Source organism: Ranitomeya variabilis, chromosome 2 (genome assembly GCF_051348905.1).
Source record: "Ranitomeya variabilis isolate aRanVar5 chromosome 2, aRanVar5.hap1, whole genome shotgun sequence".
In the NCBI taxonomy this organism is placed as follows: domain Eukaryota; kingdom Metazoa; phylum Chordata; class Amphibia; order Anura; family Dendrobatidae; genus Ranitomeya; species Ranitomeya variabilis.
In genome coordinates, this window is record NC_135233.1 from 375,643,388 (window position 1) to 375,661,620 (window position 18,233).

An 18,233-nucleotide genomic window follows, 5' to 3' on the forward strand; every position below is an offset into this window, starting at 1 on the left:
ACGTGTACTACCCAGCAATGATCGTCGGGAATTGTAGTTTTAAGTGGATTGACGCCTTCTATGCGCCAGCCAATGAGTGCAGAAAGAGGGGTAGTATTCATGGCAGTACCGCCCACTTTTGGAGTGCTGTCCAATCACTGCAGCAACGCTAAGTAAGGAACGTCGGGTCTCCGCCCCCATCTTGTCACCAATCAGCACTAAGAGGCGTAGAAAGCAAAAGGAGAGTGATATTACCGTAACCACGCCCACCGTGTATTTTGGCCAATCAGCGACCTGGCAGTTGATGCCGGGAGCAGCGGCAGATTTGAACGGGGGATGTTTGAGGGCAGCAGCGCTGCTCAGCGGTTACAGCCCGTACTCCTGCCTGCGAGCTCTCCCCCGGGACGGCGCCGCTCCTCCAGAGTGACCATGGGAACAGCCGGCACTGGGAAGGGGAGCAGACAGGTCAGCGGCCGAGAGGCGACGAGGAAACCGCTTATACTGTGTGTGACCCCGCTATAGTGCTGCCCCCCCCCCCCGTGTGTGTGACCCCGCTATAGTGCTGCCCCCCCCCCCGTGTGTGTGACCCCGCTATAGTGCTGCCCCCCCCCGTGTGTGTGACCCCGCTATAGTGCTGCCCCCCGTGTGTGTGACCCCGCTATAGTGCTGCCCCCGGGTGTGTGACCCTGCTATAGTGCTGCCCCCCCCCCCCCGTGTGTGTGACCCCGCTATAGTGCTGCCCCCCGTGTGTGTGACCCCGCTATAGCGCTGCCCCCCGTGTGTGTGTGTGACCCCGCTATAGCGCTGCCCCCAGGTGTGTGACCCTGCTATAGTGCTGCCCCCCCGTGTGTGTGACCCCGCTGTAGTGCTGCCCCCCCTATACTGTTGCACCCGTGTGTGTGACCCCCCACCTATAGTGCTGCCCGCGTGTGTGTGTGTGTGTGTGTGAACCCCCTATAGTGCTGCCCCCGGGTGTGTGTGTGTGAACCCCCTATAGTGCTGCCCCCGGGTGTGTGTGTGTGAACCCCCTATAGTGCTGCCCCCGGGTGTGTGTGTGAACCCCCTATAGTGCTGCCCCCGTGTGTGTGTGACCCCGCTATAGTGCTGCCCCCCCCCCCCGTGTGACCCCCCTATAGTGTTGTACCCGTGTGTGTGACCCCCCACCTATAGTGCTGCCCCCGGGTGTGTGTGTGTGTGTGTGTGAACCCCTATAGTGCTGCCCCCGTGTGTGTGTGTGACCCCGCTATAGTGCTGCCCCCCCCCCCCCCCGTGTGACCCCCCTATAGTGTTGTACCCGTGTGTGTGACCCCCCACCTATAGTGCTGCCCCTGGGTGTGTGTGTGTGAACCCCCTATAGTGCTGCCCCCGGGTGTGTGTGTGTGTGTGAACCCCCTATAGTGCTGCCCCCGGGTGTGTGTGTGTGTGTGAACCCCCTATAGTGCTGCCCCCGGGTGTGTGTGTGTGTGTGTGTGAACCCCCTATAGTGCTGCCCCCGTGTGTGTGTGTGTGTGTGTGTGTGTGTGTGTGTGTGTGTGTGTGTGTGAACCCCCTATAGTGCTGCCCCCGGGGGTGTGTGTGTGTGTGTGTGTGTGTGTGTGTGTGTGTGTGTGTGTGTGTGTGTGAACCCCCTATAGTGCTGCCCCCGGGTGTGTGTGTGTGTGTGAACCCCCTATAGTGCTGCCCCCGGGTGTGTGTGTGTGTGTGTGAACCCCCTATAGTGCTGCCCCCGTGTGTGTGTGTGTGTGTGTGTGTGAACCCCCTATAGTGCTGCCCCCGGGTGTGTGTGTGTGTGTGAACCCCCTATAGTGCTGCCCCCGGGTGTGTGTGTGTGTGTGTGTGTGAACCCCCTATAGTGCTGCCCCCCGGGTGTGTGTGACCCCGCTATAGTGCTGCTCCCCCCCGTGTGTGTGACCCCGCTATAGTGTTGCACCCGTGTGTGACCCCCCACCTATAGTGCTGCCCCTGGGTGTGTGTGTGTGTGAACCCCCTATAGTGCTGCCCCCGGGTGTGTGTGTGTGTGACCCCCCACCTATAGTGCTGCCCCCGGGTGTGTGTGTGAACCCCCTATAGTGCTGCCCCCGGGTGTGTGTGTGTGTGTGTGAACCCCCTATAGTGCTGCCCCCGGGTGTGTGTGTGTGTGTGTGTGTGTGTGTGTGTGTGTGTGTGTGTGAACCCCCTATAGTGCTGCCCCCGGGTGTGTGTGTGTGTGTGTGTGTGTGAACCCCCTATAGTGCTGCCCCCGGGTGTGTGTGTGTGTGTGTGTGAACCCCCTATAGTGCTGCCCCCGGGTGTGTGTGTGAACCCCCTATAGTGCTGCCCCCGGGTGTGTGTGTGTGTGTGTGTGAACCCCCTATAGTGCTGCCCCCGGGTGTGTGTGTGAACCCCCTATAGTGCTGCCCCCGGGTGTGTGTGTGTGAACCCCCTATAGTGCTGCCCCCGGGTGTGTGTGAACCCCCTATAGTGCTGCCCCCGGGTGTGTGTGTGTGTGAACCCCCTATAGTGCTGCCCCCGGGTGTGTGTGTGTGTGAACCCCCTATAGTGCTGCCCCCGGGTGTGTGTGTGTGTGAACCCCCTATAGTGCTGCCCCCGGGTGTGTGTGTGTGAACCCCCTATAGTGCTGCCCCCGGGTGTGTGTGTGTGAACCCCCTATAGTGCTGCCCCCGGGTGTGTGTGTGTGAACCCCCTATAGTGCTGCCCCCGGGTGTGTGTGTGAACCCCCTATAGTGCTGCCCCCGGGTGTGTGTGTGTGTGTGAACCCCCTATAGTGCTGCCCCCGGGTGTGTGTGTGTGTGTGAACCCCCTATAGTGCTGCCCCCGGGTGTGTGTGTGTGAACCCCCTATAGTGCTGCCCCCGGGTGTGTGTGTGTGAACCCCCTATAGTGCTGCCCCCGGGTGTGTGTGTGAACCCCCTATAGTGCTGCCCCCGGGTGTGTGTGTGTGTGTGTGTGTGTGTGTGTGAACCCCCTATAGTGCTGCCCCCGGGTGTGTGTGTGTGTGTGTGAGAACCCCCTATAGTGCTGCCCCCGGGTGTGTGTGTGTGTGTGTGTGAACCCCCTATAGTGCTGCCCCCGGGTGTGTGTGTGAACCCCCTATAGTGCTGCCCCCGGGTGTGTGTGTGTGTTTGAACCCCCTATAGTGCTGCCCCCGGGTGTGTGTGTGTGTGAACCCCCTATAGTTCTGCTCCCGTGTGTGTGACACCGCTGTAGTGCTGCCGCCCCCCTTCCCCAAGCCTAAAACTAGCAGCCTCCCAGAAAAGGCACATATATTAGATGCACCAGTTCCAGCACTTTGCCCGCCTTTCTCCATTTGCCCTGTAGTGGTGGCAGGTGGGGTTCATATTTGTGGGGTTGATGTCACCTTTGTATTGTCCGGTGACATCAAGCTCCGTAAAAGCTTAGTAATGGAGAAACGTCTATAAGACGCCTACCCATTACTAATCCTATAGTTATGTGGTAAATAAAGACACAGCCAGAATGAAGACTTTTATTAGAAATAAGACTAAATAGTTTTACTTTTTTATTTAAAAATAACAAACACAGTTAGGGTATGTGTCCACGTTCAGGATTGCATCAGGATTTGGTCAGGATTTTTCATCAGTATTTGTAAGCCAAAACCAGGAGTGGGTGATAAATACAGAAGTGGAGCATATGTTTCTGTTATACTTTTCCTCTAATCGTTACAATCCTGGTTTTGGCTTACAAATACTGATGGAAAATCCTGACCAAATCCTGATGCAATCCTGAACATGGACACATACCCTTAAACTCCACAGTGTGGGAACCACCGCCCCCAGACTGGCAGTAATGATTTTACCACCGATCAGAGGCGGTGTTTACCGTTCTGTCATGTGCATGACAGCGTGGCACTTACTGGATGTTCAGTCTCCACATTTAAGTGAAAGGCCTCTTTCACACATCCGTCGGTACGGGCTTGTCGCAATGCATCGGGCCGATGTACCGACGGACGTTATGCACAATTGTGCACAACGTGGGCAGCGGATGCAGTTTTCAGACGCATCCGCTGTCCATTATGAGTTTCGGGAAGGAGGAGGCGGAGTTTCAGCCGCGCATGCGCAGTCAAAAATGGCGGACCCGTCGCACAAAAAAAGCTACATTGAACTTTTTTTGTGACGACGGTCCGCCAATTACCGACACATCCAGTGCACGACGTATGAAACATGTGTCCATACGTCGCGATGCGTCGGTAATACAAGTCTATGTGCAAAAAAACGCAACCTGCGGGCAACTTTGCAGGATGCGTTTTTTGCACAGAACGTCGCATTGCAACGTCTTTATAAAGACGGAAGTGTGAAAGTAGCCAAAGTGGTCGTGGTTTTTTAAACTGGCTGGACCCAAACATCCAGCTGTCCGCCCATCACTAAATATAACTACTATAATACTGCTCTATGTACGAGAATATAACTACTATAATACTGCTCTATGTACGAGAATATAACTACTATAATACTCCTCCTATGTACAAGAATATAACTACTATAATACTGCCCCTATGTACAAGAATATAACTACTATAATACTGCCCCCTATATACAAGAATATAACTACTATAATACTGCCCCCTATGTACAAGAATATAACTACTATAATACTGCCCCTATGTACAAGAATATAACTACTATAATACTGCCCCCTATATACAAGAATATAACTACTATAATACTGCTCTATGTACAAGAATATAACTACTATAATACTGCCCCTATGTACAAGAATATAACTACTATAATACTGCCCCTATGTACAAGAATATAACTACTATAATACTGCCCCCTATGTACAAGAATATAACTACTACAATACTGGCCCCTATGTACAAGAATAAAACTACTATAATACTGCCCCTATGTACAAGAATATAACTACTATAATACTGCTCCTATGTACAAGAATATAACTACTATAATACTGCTCCTATGTACAAGAATATACGGTAACTACTATAATACTGCCCCTATGTACAAGAATATAACTACTATAATACTGCCCCTATGTACAAGAATATAACTACTATAATACTGCCTCTATGTACAAGAATATAACTACTATAATACTGCTCCTATATGCAAGAACATAACTACTATAATACTGCCTCTATGTACAAGAATATAACTACTATAATACTGCCCCTATGTAAAAGAATATAACTACTATAATACTGCCCCTATGTAAAAGAATATAACTACTATAATACTGCCTCTATGTACAATAATATAGCTACTATAATACTGCCCCTATATACAAGAATATAACTACTATAATACTGCCCCTATGTAAAAGAATATAACTACTATAATACTGCCTCTATGTAAAATAATATAGCTACTATAATACTGCCCCTATATACAAGAATATAACTACTATAATACTGCCCCTATATACAAGAATATAACTACTATAATACTGCCTCTATGTAAAATAATATAGCTACTATAATACTGCCACTATGTACAAGAATATAACTACTATAATACTGCCTCTATGTACAAGAATATAACTACTATAATACTGCTCCTATGTACAAGAATATAACTACTATAATACTGCCCCCTATGTACAAGAATATAACTACTATAATACTGCTCCCTATCTACAACAGGGAAATGCTCAAAGTACATATAGCTGGGAACAGAAAATCCAAACCAAATGGAGCCACAATAATAATAGTAGTCCTGGCTAATAGCAGCAAACAATCAGCACTATAAGATGAAATAACAAATAGCAACAGCTATTAAAAAAGTATTGCACATATTCAATTGTCATGGAACTCAGTTCCTACGATCCTATTATAAGCAGTCTAATCTGATGGCAGGAACCAACCTGCAGTATAAAGCGCAACTAAATAAAAAGCATATTGCATATACTCAATTACCATGGAACTCAATTCCTAAGGTGCTAAACATCATCTAAGTTGAATAGTCTGCTCTCTTTCAAAGTGCTTTGTGCATACATAAACGCTGATGTCTACAGTGCAAGTACGATTAAGTAAACTTACATGACTACTTCTCCTGGAGTGAACTGTCCCACAGCGACCCCAACAGCGCCGTTTCGCCTGACTGGCTTCCTCAATAGGGGGCATATGTGCCTATACTTCATTGTTCTATCCTTAAATACGCTAACCCCAGCTGAAATAAAGCATCGGCGTGATTAGTATTGTGCAGCGCATGCACCGATCCACAGACTTCCTAATCAATGTGCGACTGTGTTGGTAGAGGTAATTAATCCGTTAGTGGATAGGTAGTTGTCTGCTATTGCCTTTTTCCCCCCGTTTTATATACCATACATACATACATACATACATACATACATACATACATACATACATACATACATACATACATACATACATACACACACCTCTCTTTATTCACAGATAGGTGTTTATCCTTAGTTCCATCGTATTTCCACACCCACGCCGCATCTGTAGGCGTACAGATTGCTTCAGCCTCGGTGGTTTGGTCTGCGCATGCGCCGGTCAGTGACAACTTCCGGCCCTGCGCATATGGGAGGGCAAAGCGTTTCACGCTTGCGTTCCAGGCGCGGAGTGGCGGAAGTCGCACATTGATTAGGAAGTCTGTGGATCGGCGCATGCGCTGCACAATACTAATCACGCCGACGCTTTATTTCAGCTGGGGTTAGCGTATTTAAGGATAGAACAATGAAGTATAGGCACATATGCCCCCTATTGAGGAAGCCAGTCAGGCGAAACGGCGCTGTTGGGGTCGCTGTGGGACAGTTCACTCCAGGAGAAGTAGTCATGTAAGTTTACTTAATCGTACTTGCACTGTAGACATCAGCGTTTATGTATGCACAAAGCACTTTGAAAGAGAGCAGACTATTCAACTTAGATGATGTTTAGCACCTTAAGAATTGAGTTCCATGGTAATTGAGTATATGCAATATGCTTTTTATTTAGTTGCGCTTTATACTGCAGGTTGGTTCCTGCCATCAGATTAGACTGCTTATAATAGGATCGTAGGAACTGAGTTCCATGACAATTGAATATTATTATTATTATTATTTATTGTTATAGCGCCATTTATTCCATGGCGCTTTACAAGTGAGGAGGGGTATACATAATAACAAGTACAATAATCTTGAACAATACAAGTCATAACTGGTACAGTAGGAGAGAGGACCCTGCCCGCGAAGGCTCACAATCTACAAGGGATGGGTGAGAATACAGTAGGTGAGGGTAGAGCTGGTCATACAGCGGTTTGGTCGATCGGTGGTTACTGCAGGTTGTAGGCTTGTCGGAAGAGGTGGGTCTTCAGATTCTTTTTGAAGGTTTCGATGGTGGGCGAGAGTCTGATGTGTTGTGGTAGAGGGTTCCAGAGTAGGGGTGATACGCGAGAGAAATCTTGTATGCGATTGTGGGAAGAGGAGATAAGAGGGGAGTAGAGAAGGAGATCTTGTGAGGATCGGAGGTTGCGTGTAGGAAAGTACCGGGAGATGAGGTCGCAGATGTAAGGAGGAGACAGGTTGTGGATGGCTTTGTACGTCATGGTTAGGGTTTTGTACTGGAGTCTCTGGGCAATGGGGAGCCAGTGAAGGGATTGACAGAGGGGAGAGGCCGGAGAATAGCGGGGGGACAGGTGGATTAGTCGGGCAGCAGAGTTTAGAATAGATTGGAGGGGTGCGAGAGTGTTTGAGGGGAGGCCACAGAGCAGAAGGTTGCAGTAGTCAAGGCGAGAGATGATGAGGGCATGGACTAGGGTTTTTGCAGATTCTTGGTTGAGGAATGAACGGATTCGTGCAATATTTTTGAGTTGAAGTCGGCAGGAAGTGGAAAGGGCTTGGATATGTGGTTTGAAGGAGAGATCAGCATCAAGGATTACCCCGAGGCAGCGAGCTTGTGGGACTGGGGAGAGTGGGCAGCCATTTACTGTAATGGATAGGTTCGTTGGGGGGGTCACGTGAGATGGGGGAAAGATGATGAATTCTGTTTTGTCCATGTTAAGTTTCAGAAATCTAGCGGAGAAGAAGGATGAAATAGTGGACAGACATTGAGGGATTCTGGTTAGTAGGGAGGTGATATCTGGTCCAGAGATGTAGATCTGTGTGTCATCAGCATAGAGGTGATACTGAAAGCCATGAGATTCTATGAGCTGTCCCAGGCCAAAGGTGTAAATGGAGAAGAGCAGGGGCCCAAGGACTGAACCTTGTGGGACTCCGACAGATAGGGGGTGAGGTGAGGAGGTGGTGTGTGAGTGGGAGACGCTGAATGTCCGGTCTGTTAGGTATGATGAGATCCAGGATAGGGCCAAGTCTGTGATGCCAAGGGATGAGAGGGTCTGTAATAATAGGGAATGGTCTACTGTGTCAAAGGCAGCCGACAGGTCGAGGAGGAGGAGGACAGAGTAGTGTCGCTTGCTCTTGGCGGTTAAGAGGTCATTGGTGACCTTAGTTAGGGCAGTTTCAGTGGAGTGGTGTGACCGGAAGCCAGATTGTAAGCGGTCAAAGAGGGAGCAAGAAGAGAGATGGGAGGACAGTTCAAGGTAGACGTGTTGTTCCAGTAGTTTTGAGGCATAGGGGAGAAGTGATATAGGGCGATAGCTAGATACAGAGGATGGGTCAAGAGAGGGCTTTTTGAGGATAGGTGTGATGGAGGCATGTTTAAAGCTTGAGGGGAAAACACCAGTTGTTAGTGATAGGTTGAAGAGATGGGTTAGGGTTGGGATGAAGATTGTGGTGAGGTTTGGGATGAGGTGGGATGGGAGCGGGTCAAGTGCACAGGTGGTGAGATGCGATCTTGAGAGTAGAGTGGCGAGTTGATCTTCTGTAATGGTGGAGTAGTTGGTTTTGGAGGTGGAGGGTAGGGAAGTTGTGAGGAAGGGCTCTGGGGCTTGTTGACCAAAACTGTCTCTGATATCAATCTTCTGCTTGAAGAATGAGGCAAAGTCTTCAGCAGAGATAAGTGGGGACAGAGGAGGTGCTGGGGGACGGAGGAGAGAATTGAAGGTGTTGAATAACTGTTTAGGGTTGTGAGACAGGGAGGATATGAGAGATGAGAAGTAGGTTTGTTTAGCTGTGGCGAGTGCGGTCTTGAAAGTAGTGAGGGACTGTTTGAATGCGATTAAGTGGTCGTTGGAGTGGGATCTTTTCCATCTGCGCTCAGCAGCCCTGGAAGCTCGCCTCAGTTCCTTGGTCAGGCTGGTGTGCCAGGGCTGTCTGTTGATTTTGCGAGCTTTGGTATGTGTAAGTGGGGCAGCAGATTCCAAAGCTACAGCTATTGTGGTGTTATATAGAGCGGCAGCGTCATCCGCATTGTGTATGGAACTTATGTCAGTGAGAGGTAGGAGGGATTCAGAGAATGAATGTAGGTCAAGATGTTTAAGATTTCTGCGAGGGTGTGAAAGTTTGTGGGGTGGGGACTCTAGACATGGAGTGGAGAGAGATGAGAATGTGAGAAGGTTGTGGTCAGAGAGAGGAAGAGGTGAGTTAGAGAGGTTAGATAGGGAGCAGAGGCGGGTGAAGATGAGGTCCAGTGTGTGACCATCTTTGTGAGTGGCTGCAGAAGACCATTGAGTGAGGCCGAAGGAGGAAGAGAGAGATAGAAGTTTAGTGGCAGCTGAGAGGGAAGTGTCAATGGAGATGTTAAAATCGCCCATGATGATAGTGGGGATGTCTGCAGAAAGGAAATGAAGTAGCCAGGTGGTGAAGTGGTCAAAGAAGATGGTGGCTGGCCCTGGGGGGCGGTAAATGACAGCCAGTTGGAGGTTGGAGGGGGAGTAGATGCGCACAGCGTGCACCTCAAAGGAAGGGAGGGTAACAGAGGGTGGCAGTGGGATTGGGGTGAAGGAGCAGTTATCTGACAGGAGAAAACCAACTCCTCCGCCATGCTTGCTGCTGGGGCGGGGTGTGTGAGAAAGGTGGAAGCCACCGTAAGAGAGTGCAGCAGGAGAGGCTGTGTCAGAAGGGGTGAGCCAGGTTTCGGTGATGGCGAGGAAGGAAAGTTTGGTAGTAACAAAGAGATCATGGATGTAGGAAAGCTTGTTACAGACAGAGCGAGCGTTCCACAGAGCTCCTGTTAGTGGGACTGGGGAAGCGGGGGCTGGGCGAATGGGTATAAGGTTAGAGAGGTTACGGAAGTTTGTGATGGAGCATGGATGGGAGGTAGAAATGACTGTGGGAATGTGGTGAGGAGGACCAGGATTTGGAGAGATATCACCAGCAGTGAGAAGGAGCAGAGATAGTGTTAGCAGGTGGGAGCAGGAGAGGGCATGAGGGGGCTGCCTGTGTTTTGAGACAGAGGATTGTATGTTAAGGAACAGTTCTGAGGAGGAAGTGAGATGGATGGGGAGGATTGAAGAGGAGATGAACAGTTCCTTTCTTGGTGTGGGGATTGGGGGAGGTAGCAGAAAGTGAAAGATTATAGGGGTAAAAGTGACAACAAACAGAAACATTGTTTGCAGTGTCAGGCCAGTTACCTTCAGTTCCCTTCAGGTTCAATTCAGGTTTTAATTCTAATGTAATCCACACTTCTAGAAAACACACTGCAGACTGAAGTCTAGCAGACTTGTGCTATGCAATATATGGAAAACTAAGTGCGTTCAGGTGTGGAGCAGAGAGGAGTGGTCTCTGCTCATCTTGGTCAGAGAATTAAGGGTGGACCAGATGCATACAATCAAGCCTAAGTAAACAATGTCATAAATAACACAGGGCAAGCGGGGGTTAGCTGAAAGGCATACCATATGAAAGCAAAGAGCAGAGGGAAGTCTGTGTGCAAAGCTGGGTGATGTATTATGTGCACTTCATGTAGGAGAGCTGGATGAACATACCATATGAAAGCAAAGAGCAGAGGGAAGTCTGTGTGCAAAGCTGGGTGATGTATTATGTGCACTTCATGTAGGAGAGCTGGATGAACATACCATATGAAAGCAAAGAGCAGAGGGAAGTCTGTGTGCAAAGCTGGGTGATGTATTATGTGCACTTCATGTAGGAGAGCTGGATGAACATACCTGTTGCAATACTTTTTTAATAGCTGTTGCTATTTGTTATTTCATCTTATAGTGCTGATTGTTTGCTGCTATTAGCCAGGACTACTATTATTATTGTGGCTCCATTTGGTTTGGATTTTCTGTTCCCAGCTATATGTACTTTGAGCATTTCCCTGTTGGACACATGTTATATTTTAAGTAATTTATTAAAGCAATGTTTTTAATGAAATTTGAATCCATAGCTTATGCCTCCGTTATTTCCCTATATACGCACGAGGGATTTTTTGGATATAATGATAATTTTGAGGTGGGCACGAAATTGTATTGGGAGTCATGATAAGAATATCCCTATGTACAAGAATATAACTACTATAATACTGCTCCCTATGTACAAGAATATAACTACTATAATACTGCCCCTATGTACAAGAATAAAACTACTATAATACTGCCCCACGTACAAGAATATAACTACTATAATACTGCTCCCTATGTACAAGAATATAACTACTATAATACTGCTCCCTATGTACAAGAATATAACTACTATAATACTGCCCCATGTACAAGAATATAACTACTATAATACTGCCCCACGTACAAGAATATAACTACTATAATACTGCCCCTATGTACAAGAATATAACTACTATAATACTGCTCCCTATGTACAAGAATATAACTACTATAATACTGCTCCCTATGTACAAGAATATAACTACTATAATACGGCCCTATGTACAAGAATAATAACTACTATAATACTACCCCGAGTGATGTGAGATATATAACGCCTATCCTATTTGTAGATGGAGCTGGAGAAGGTTCTGGGGGTCACGGTGTCCAGCAGCAGCAGTCTGACGTGTGACCCCGGCACTGGGCTGGTTGCTTACCCAGCAGGGTAAGTCCGTTTCTCTGTCCTGTGTGGATGTCTTCTGTGTGGTTGAATGTTTATTCAGGTCACAACACCAATTATGAAACCCACGGTGGTTAGCCGCACATAATATGAATACCTAAAAACAGGCACCACTCATTTATGATATAAAAAACTCTTTATTCAACATGAGAAAACACCAAACATGGTGAAAATAGCCCACAGTGGGCAGCAGATGAGAAACAACAGATACAGAACAAAAAAAGGGTAGACACCCGGCGACAAAAATCATAAGAGGATAACCTATGAATTACTGATGTACAATGCTCACTTAAAGTGTTTTTATATGTAAACAGAGGTAGTACATAGTAGCGTATATTGTTATGTATATTATTATCTCTGCAGAGTTAGTCACAATGCAACGTTGCATACCAAAACCACATATGCCCTGGACGAAGCAACTTGTGCGAAACGCGCGTCGGGTGTGGTGGACGCCTGGCTATTCACTTTATCTGGTAAATATGAACTGATGTTGTACTGTTTATGTAGGGTCAGTATTAGTCTCTGTATACTTTTTCATTATATAGCACATAAGGTGCATTAGTCTGTCCTCATATTGGGAGCATATGTGGTTTTGGTATGCAACGTTGCATTGTGACTAACTCTGCAGAGATAATAATATACATAACAATATACGCTACTATGTACTACCTCTGTTTACATATAAAAACACTTTAAGTGAGCATTGTACATCAGTAATTCATAGGTTATCCTCTTATGATTTTTGTCGCCAGGTGTCTACCCTTTTTTTGTTCTGTATCTGTTGTTTCTCATCTGCTGCCCACTGTGGGCTATTTTCACCATGTTTGGTGTTTTCTCATGTTGAATAAAGAGTTTTTTATATCATAAATGAGTGGTGCCTGTTTTTAGGTATTCATGTTTATTCAGGTGTTAACTAGTGATGAGCGATTATACTCATTACTCGAGATTTGTCTAGCACGCTCAGGTGACCTCCGAGTATTTATTAGTGCTTGGAGATTCAGTTTTCCTCACCGCAGTGGAATGATTTACATCTCTTCGCCAGCTTGATTACATGTGGAGATTTCCTAGCAACCAGGCAACCCCCACATGTACTTATGCTGGCTAACAGATGTAAATCATTCAGCTGAGGAGATGAAAACTAAATCTCCGAGCACTAACAAATACTCGGAGGGCCCCCGAGCGTGCTCAGGAAATCTCGAGTAACGAGTATATTCGCTCATCACTAGTGTTAACGAGTCTCATATTTTATCCGCCGTTCATGGATTTTCTCCTCTTCTTTCCCAGATGCGTCATTGTTCTCTTATGTCCCAAGAAAAACAAACAATTTCACATTTTTAATACGTCCAGGTGAGTTTTGGGAATATCTATCGGTCATACATTAATATTTCTGGTGGAATAATAGATATTTCTTTATGGCTTCATTGGGAGACACAGGTAACCATGGATGTATGCTGCTTTCGCTAGGAGGCTGACACTAGGCAAAGGAGGAAGATAGCGCCTCTGCAGTGTACACCCTCCGACAGGCACAAAGTACCTCAGTTTAAGCTTGGTGTCTGTAGGAGGCAGACCTGGATCTGATCCCAGATCCGTCTTTTCCTTTTCAGGTCACCTGTTGTGTTCGATTAATCTTTTTCCTTTGTCTTTCAGGTTCTTCAGCTTCAGGGTAATGGGGTGTAATGTCTCACCCTGTTTTCCCACACTTATGCGACCGAGAGAGCAGTGTGGTGTCACCCACATCGCCCACTCTCGGACCCGCAGGCAGGACTTTATCCCCTGTCACCTTTACTGGTGTTTCAGGGTGATTACTGGTGGCCAGTCCTTGCCTTTTCCCCTCCTCACCCCTCTGAGAGGAAGACGGTGGTCACCAGCGGTGACCTCCCCCCTTCTTGTAAGGGGTTGATGCCGTCTTCTGCACCGTCCGGAGATGGTGCGGGAAGGAGGATCCCGGTTTTCAGCGACCCTCACCCACCCTGAGGGCTCCTGATGTGATCCTCGTCAGTGAAGAGGGATTCCGGACTTTCCTTTTATAGGTATGTCCGCCACTCTGACCCCGGCAGCTACCAGCCTGCCTTACTGTTTACCCGTGACAGAACTGCGCACAGAGCATGGTGTCTCTGAACGACAGCGGCCATCTTTTTCTTCATGCTAGTGCTTCGTTAACACCCCCCGCATTAACTTTTTGTAATTGTGCCCAGTTGTGTGGTGATCCTACATTTATGTGCATGTACTTTTTCTCTTTCCCCCGCATTAAGCGCGCGTAATTATCGCTCTCTTTTTTTTTTTTTTCCCTATCAAGGGGCCTCCTCTCACTGCCCGGTGCAGTCTTACGGCGGCACAGCCAATAGGAGGGCCCCTACCCCCTTATACCGTCAGACGTGTCCATACCGGACTAGGACCTTAATGCCATTTTCCGGTCCTGTCCTTGCAGGTGCCGAGGCATCTCATAATTGCATGTCCTCTATTAATTTAGCCCCTGGCTTTGGGCCCGCTTACCGGGCCCCGGCCAATAAGTGATCGCCATCCGCTTAGCCATGCCCCCTTGCTGGACTCTCGGCTTATTAGGGCCCATCGTATGCTGAGGCTCCGTCTCCTGGCCAAATAAGAGAGTGTGTGTTCTCTCTCCCGAGAAGCCCCCCGCAGGGGGGAATTAGTGTATCTGTGCCTTCAAAGTGTGTGAAGATTCGAAAGCGTATGAAGAATCGTGCAGTCAATATTGTCTAACGTGCACAACAGGCGTCCATCACTAACCTGCACTGGATCTGGGGGACACTGCAGCCTGAGCAGTGACAGCGCCATCTTTGTTATCAGGGAGGACCAGCCCAGACTGGTTAATTTCTCTCTTCACAAGGGTTTACATCTCCCCAGCTGTAGCCCTAGTCTATCACTTATGCCCAATCTCAGGGAGGCCCATTCCTGTCCCTATAATCCGTGACGCCTGTGCCATCTGTAAAAGAAAAGTGGCATTCAGAGAAACCCTATAATGCCCGGGATGAGAGCACTTCCCTCCCTCCGGAGTGGGCTGTTGCCATATCACAGTCGGTCTCAGATCTGACTAAAGTCCCGCAGTCCCTGGTCCAGGTTCTGGAGCGACCTCCACGTTTTGTTTTCTGCCACTAGTGCTCCGAACACCTCTCACGGTGATTCGCACGCACCTGACCGCAACCTTCACAGGGACAAATCGGGTACAAAGGAAGCTGCGGGTTCCTCTTCTTTCTCCTGGATGCATTCCTCATCCCATGCCCCCTCCTCGGACGCGGTTTTTGGGGTCGAATATGGATTCTGAGTCTGATACGGACCAGACCTGAAAGATGCAAGATATGCTCAATAGCCTCATCTTGGCAAATTTCCAAAATTCGACGAGGCACCTGCTCAGGAGCACTCCGTTGCTTTCTAAGGGGTAAAATGTCCTTCCCGGAGTTTTCCCTAATCTCAGGGAAGTTGTCATGATTATTTCTAAACACTGGGAACACCCTAAAAAGCGATTCCCAGGTAGGAAGAGGCTACAACCTCTACTCCTTCCTTTAGCCCAGCTGCTTGATAAAAGGGCAGAATCCCTAATGTGGATCCGCTAGCTTCTCGCCTGTCTTCCACGACAGCCTTGGCTCTACCGATCAGTGCATCGCTTAAGGATTCTACAGATAGACTGAATCCTTTTGCTAAGTCAGCCTTTGAAGCAGTTGGCGCCTCTCTGTCCCATATTTGCCTACATTTGGGTGTCAAAATCCATGTCTGCTGGGGCAAGAATGATTACTCTGGGTATTTTAGTGGCAGCTTCTCCAGATGGGATGCCAGATCTGACATATCAGATTGCCAATGCCGGCAAATATCTCGTCACCTCTCCCTTTTGATGCGGCTGGCTGTTCCGCCACAGCTACCAGCAACATTGCTGCTCTACACTCCAAGGCTCTAGACCTTTTGGATCCAAGCTGGATCAAATAATTTCGGATGCCAACTGCGGGAAAAGCACCCTTCTTTCCCGGTCCAAGTCTAAATGTCCTTTTAATAGGAAAAGGTTGTTTCACTCTCGAGAGATAGCGACTTCCGGCTGCAAAACCGACTTTTCTTCTTCCCCAGGAAGAAGTTTCCTTCCGTTTCGCCCGCCAAGTCATACGTCGTAGGCCCCAGGAGTTCTTCAGGCAGGTGCAGGAGTGATCGTACCTGTCCCCTGAAACGTACGTTTTTTTTGGGTTCTACTCTATTCTTTTCGTCACAAAGGAAGACGGACCTCTCCCTCCTTTTCTTTATCGCTTCATTGGGGGACACAGATAACCGTGGGTGTATGCTGCTGCTAGGAGGCTGACACTATGCAAAAAAGGAAAAGAACCATAGCCCCTCCCTGGCAGTATACACAGGCACTGAGCATCTCAGTTTGTGCTTAGTGTCTGTAGGAGGCGGACCTGGATCTCCCAGATCCGCAGCTAATCATTTTTTGCTTTTGCAGGTTTGTTGTGTTTTACTATTTATTTTGTTTTTCAGATTCAACTTCTAGGGAATCAGGGTGTTAATTCACTCTGCCTTCCCATTATTAGCGGCTGAGCGAGCAGTGTGGTGTCACCCACATCGCAACGCTCAGGCCTGCTGGCATGGCAGGACATTTCTCCCCTGTGCCTTCATTGGTGCCTCAGGGTGAGTTTGGTGGCTGATCCTTGCCGAATTTCCTCCTCACCCCTGGGCTGAGAGGGAGACGGTAGTCACCAGCGGTGACCCCCCCCCCTTCTTCCCTGAGGGGGTCGATGCCGTCTCCTGGAAGAGGGTTCTTCTCTCCAGCGTCCCTGCCTTCCCTTGGGCCCCTAGACGACCCTCATACAGCGCTGAAGATCAAGGTAATGAAGATATATCGGGGGGGAAGGGGCTTGTTGTTTGTATTACACGCTGGCTCCCTTCCCTCCCCTGGACCTGTCAGCGCTGCCCTGCCGTCTATTCCATGCGTTGTCCATTCAGCGCTGCGGCTCCCCTTTTTTACTTTCACTTTCCCTCCGTTCGGGCCAGTCGGCCGCGCCTCCTAATCGCCCGTGCTTTCTTGGCGCCCAGCGATATTTTAATAGAGCTCGCACGCCCCCTTCTGCCAGCTGGACCTATCAGGGGTTTCTCTCTTCTCGGTCATTTGCTGTGCGCTTAACCACTCCCCTCTTCCCCACAAGGCCTCTATTCCTCCTCCATCTTGGATTCTCCTTCCTATCCGGACACTACTCCACTCGGGGGGCTTTCATCCGTACCCTAGCAACCCTCCCCTGCAGTATATCATACTCCGGAGGCAGCGCTGCAGTAGTTTAGACTTACACAGGCAGAGCTTTCCAACCCTTTTTTTTTTTTTTCTTACTATAAGCTCACAGCCTACATATGTCCAACTCTATTGGGGCTTCTGTTTCCAAACCCACCATCATTCATTACGCTTGCTCACGCTGCAAGAAAAAGTGGTCAGCAGGTCAGTCGTCACCCTTTTGTCAATCCTGCAGTCCGCCTACCATGTCTGCTCCGCAGGAAGCTTCCGAATCTCTGGATGAGTGCACTCCCCCTCCCCCAGAGTGGGCAGTTGCTATGACTCAGTCAGTCTCTGACTTGACTAAAGTATCCCAATCTCTGGTCCAGGCGCTTGAACGACTTCCGCATCTAGCTACAGCCACCAGTGCTCCGACTGTCTCTCATGGCGAGTCGCATGCACCTGTTATCGACCCTCAGAAGAACGCGCCAGCCATTCTAGAAAGAGGTCCCTGTCTGGCTCCTCTTCCAGCTCTCCTGGTCCCTCAGCAGTTCCCAAGCTGCTCACCTCTTCCCAATTCCCCTCTTCGGAGGAGGACCTTGGGTCGGACATAGATTCCCAGTCTGGGTCTGACTCTGACTCAGACCAGACGTCTGGCATACAGGCTATTGTGGATAGTCTCATCTTGGCTATCTCCTAAACTCTTAAGCTTAAACAGGACTCATCCAGGAGAAATGGCTTTAATATACCAAACAAAAAATCTGCTCACAGGATCCTTCTGTCTCCTTCAAACGGGTCAAGCGTCCTTTTCGCTCCTTTCCCAATCACGAGGAATTTGAGTCTACCTTGTCTAAGCACTGGGAACATCCTGAGAAGCGCTTCCCAGGTAGAAAACACCTGGACGTATTATACCCGTTTAGTGCGGACCTTCTTGCCAAATGGGCAGAATCTCCAAAGGTGGACACGCCGGTTTCCCGTCTTTCATCCAAGACAGTCTCGTCCTTACCTCACGGTGCGTCGCTTAAAGACGCTACGGACAGACAGATTGAGACTCTAGCCAAATCAGCTCTCGAGGCATCAGGAGCTTCCCTCTGCCCCAGTTCCGCCTCCACCTGGGTGGCAAAGGCCATTTCCGCCTGGGCCAAGAATCTTCGACGAGGCATTTTGGCTTCAGCTTCCCC

The 18,233-nt window shown here is 48.6% G+C and overlaps 1 protein-coding gene across 2 annotated transcripts in view; it reads left to right on the top strand.

Annotated features, from left to right (window-relative positions):
* Positions 1-247: 247 nt before the first annotated feature.
* The window catches only part of WDR62 (WD repeat domain 62), a 78,365-nt gene continuing 60,379 nt past the window's right edge, over positions 248-18,233 (top strand). The window contains exons 1-3 of one of the 2 annotated variants that reach the window (XM_077286030.1): positions 248-444; positions 11,746-11,837; positions 13,137-13,199. In XM_077286030.1, coding sequence (XP_077142145.1) covers positions 316-444; positions 11,746-11,837; positions 13,137-13,199 — 284 coding nt within the window. In that variant the 5' untranslated portion in view covers positions 248-315. The remainder of the gene's footprint in view (positions 445-11,745; positions 11,838-13,136; positions 13,200-18,233) is intronic. The other variant, XM_077286031.1, reaches the window with a different exon arrangement.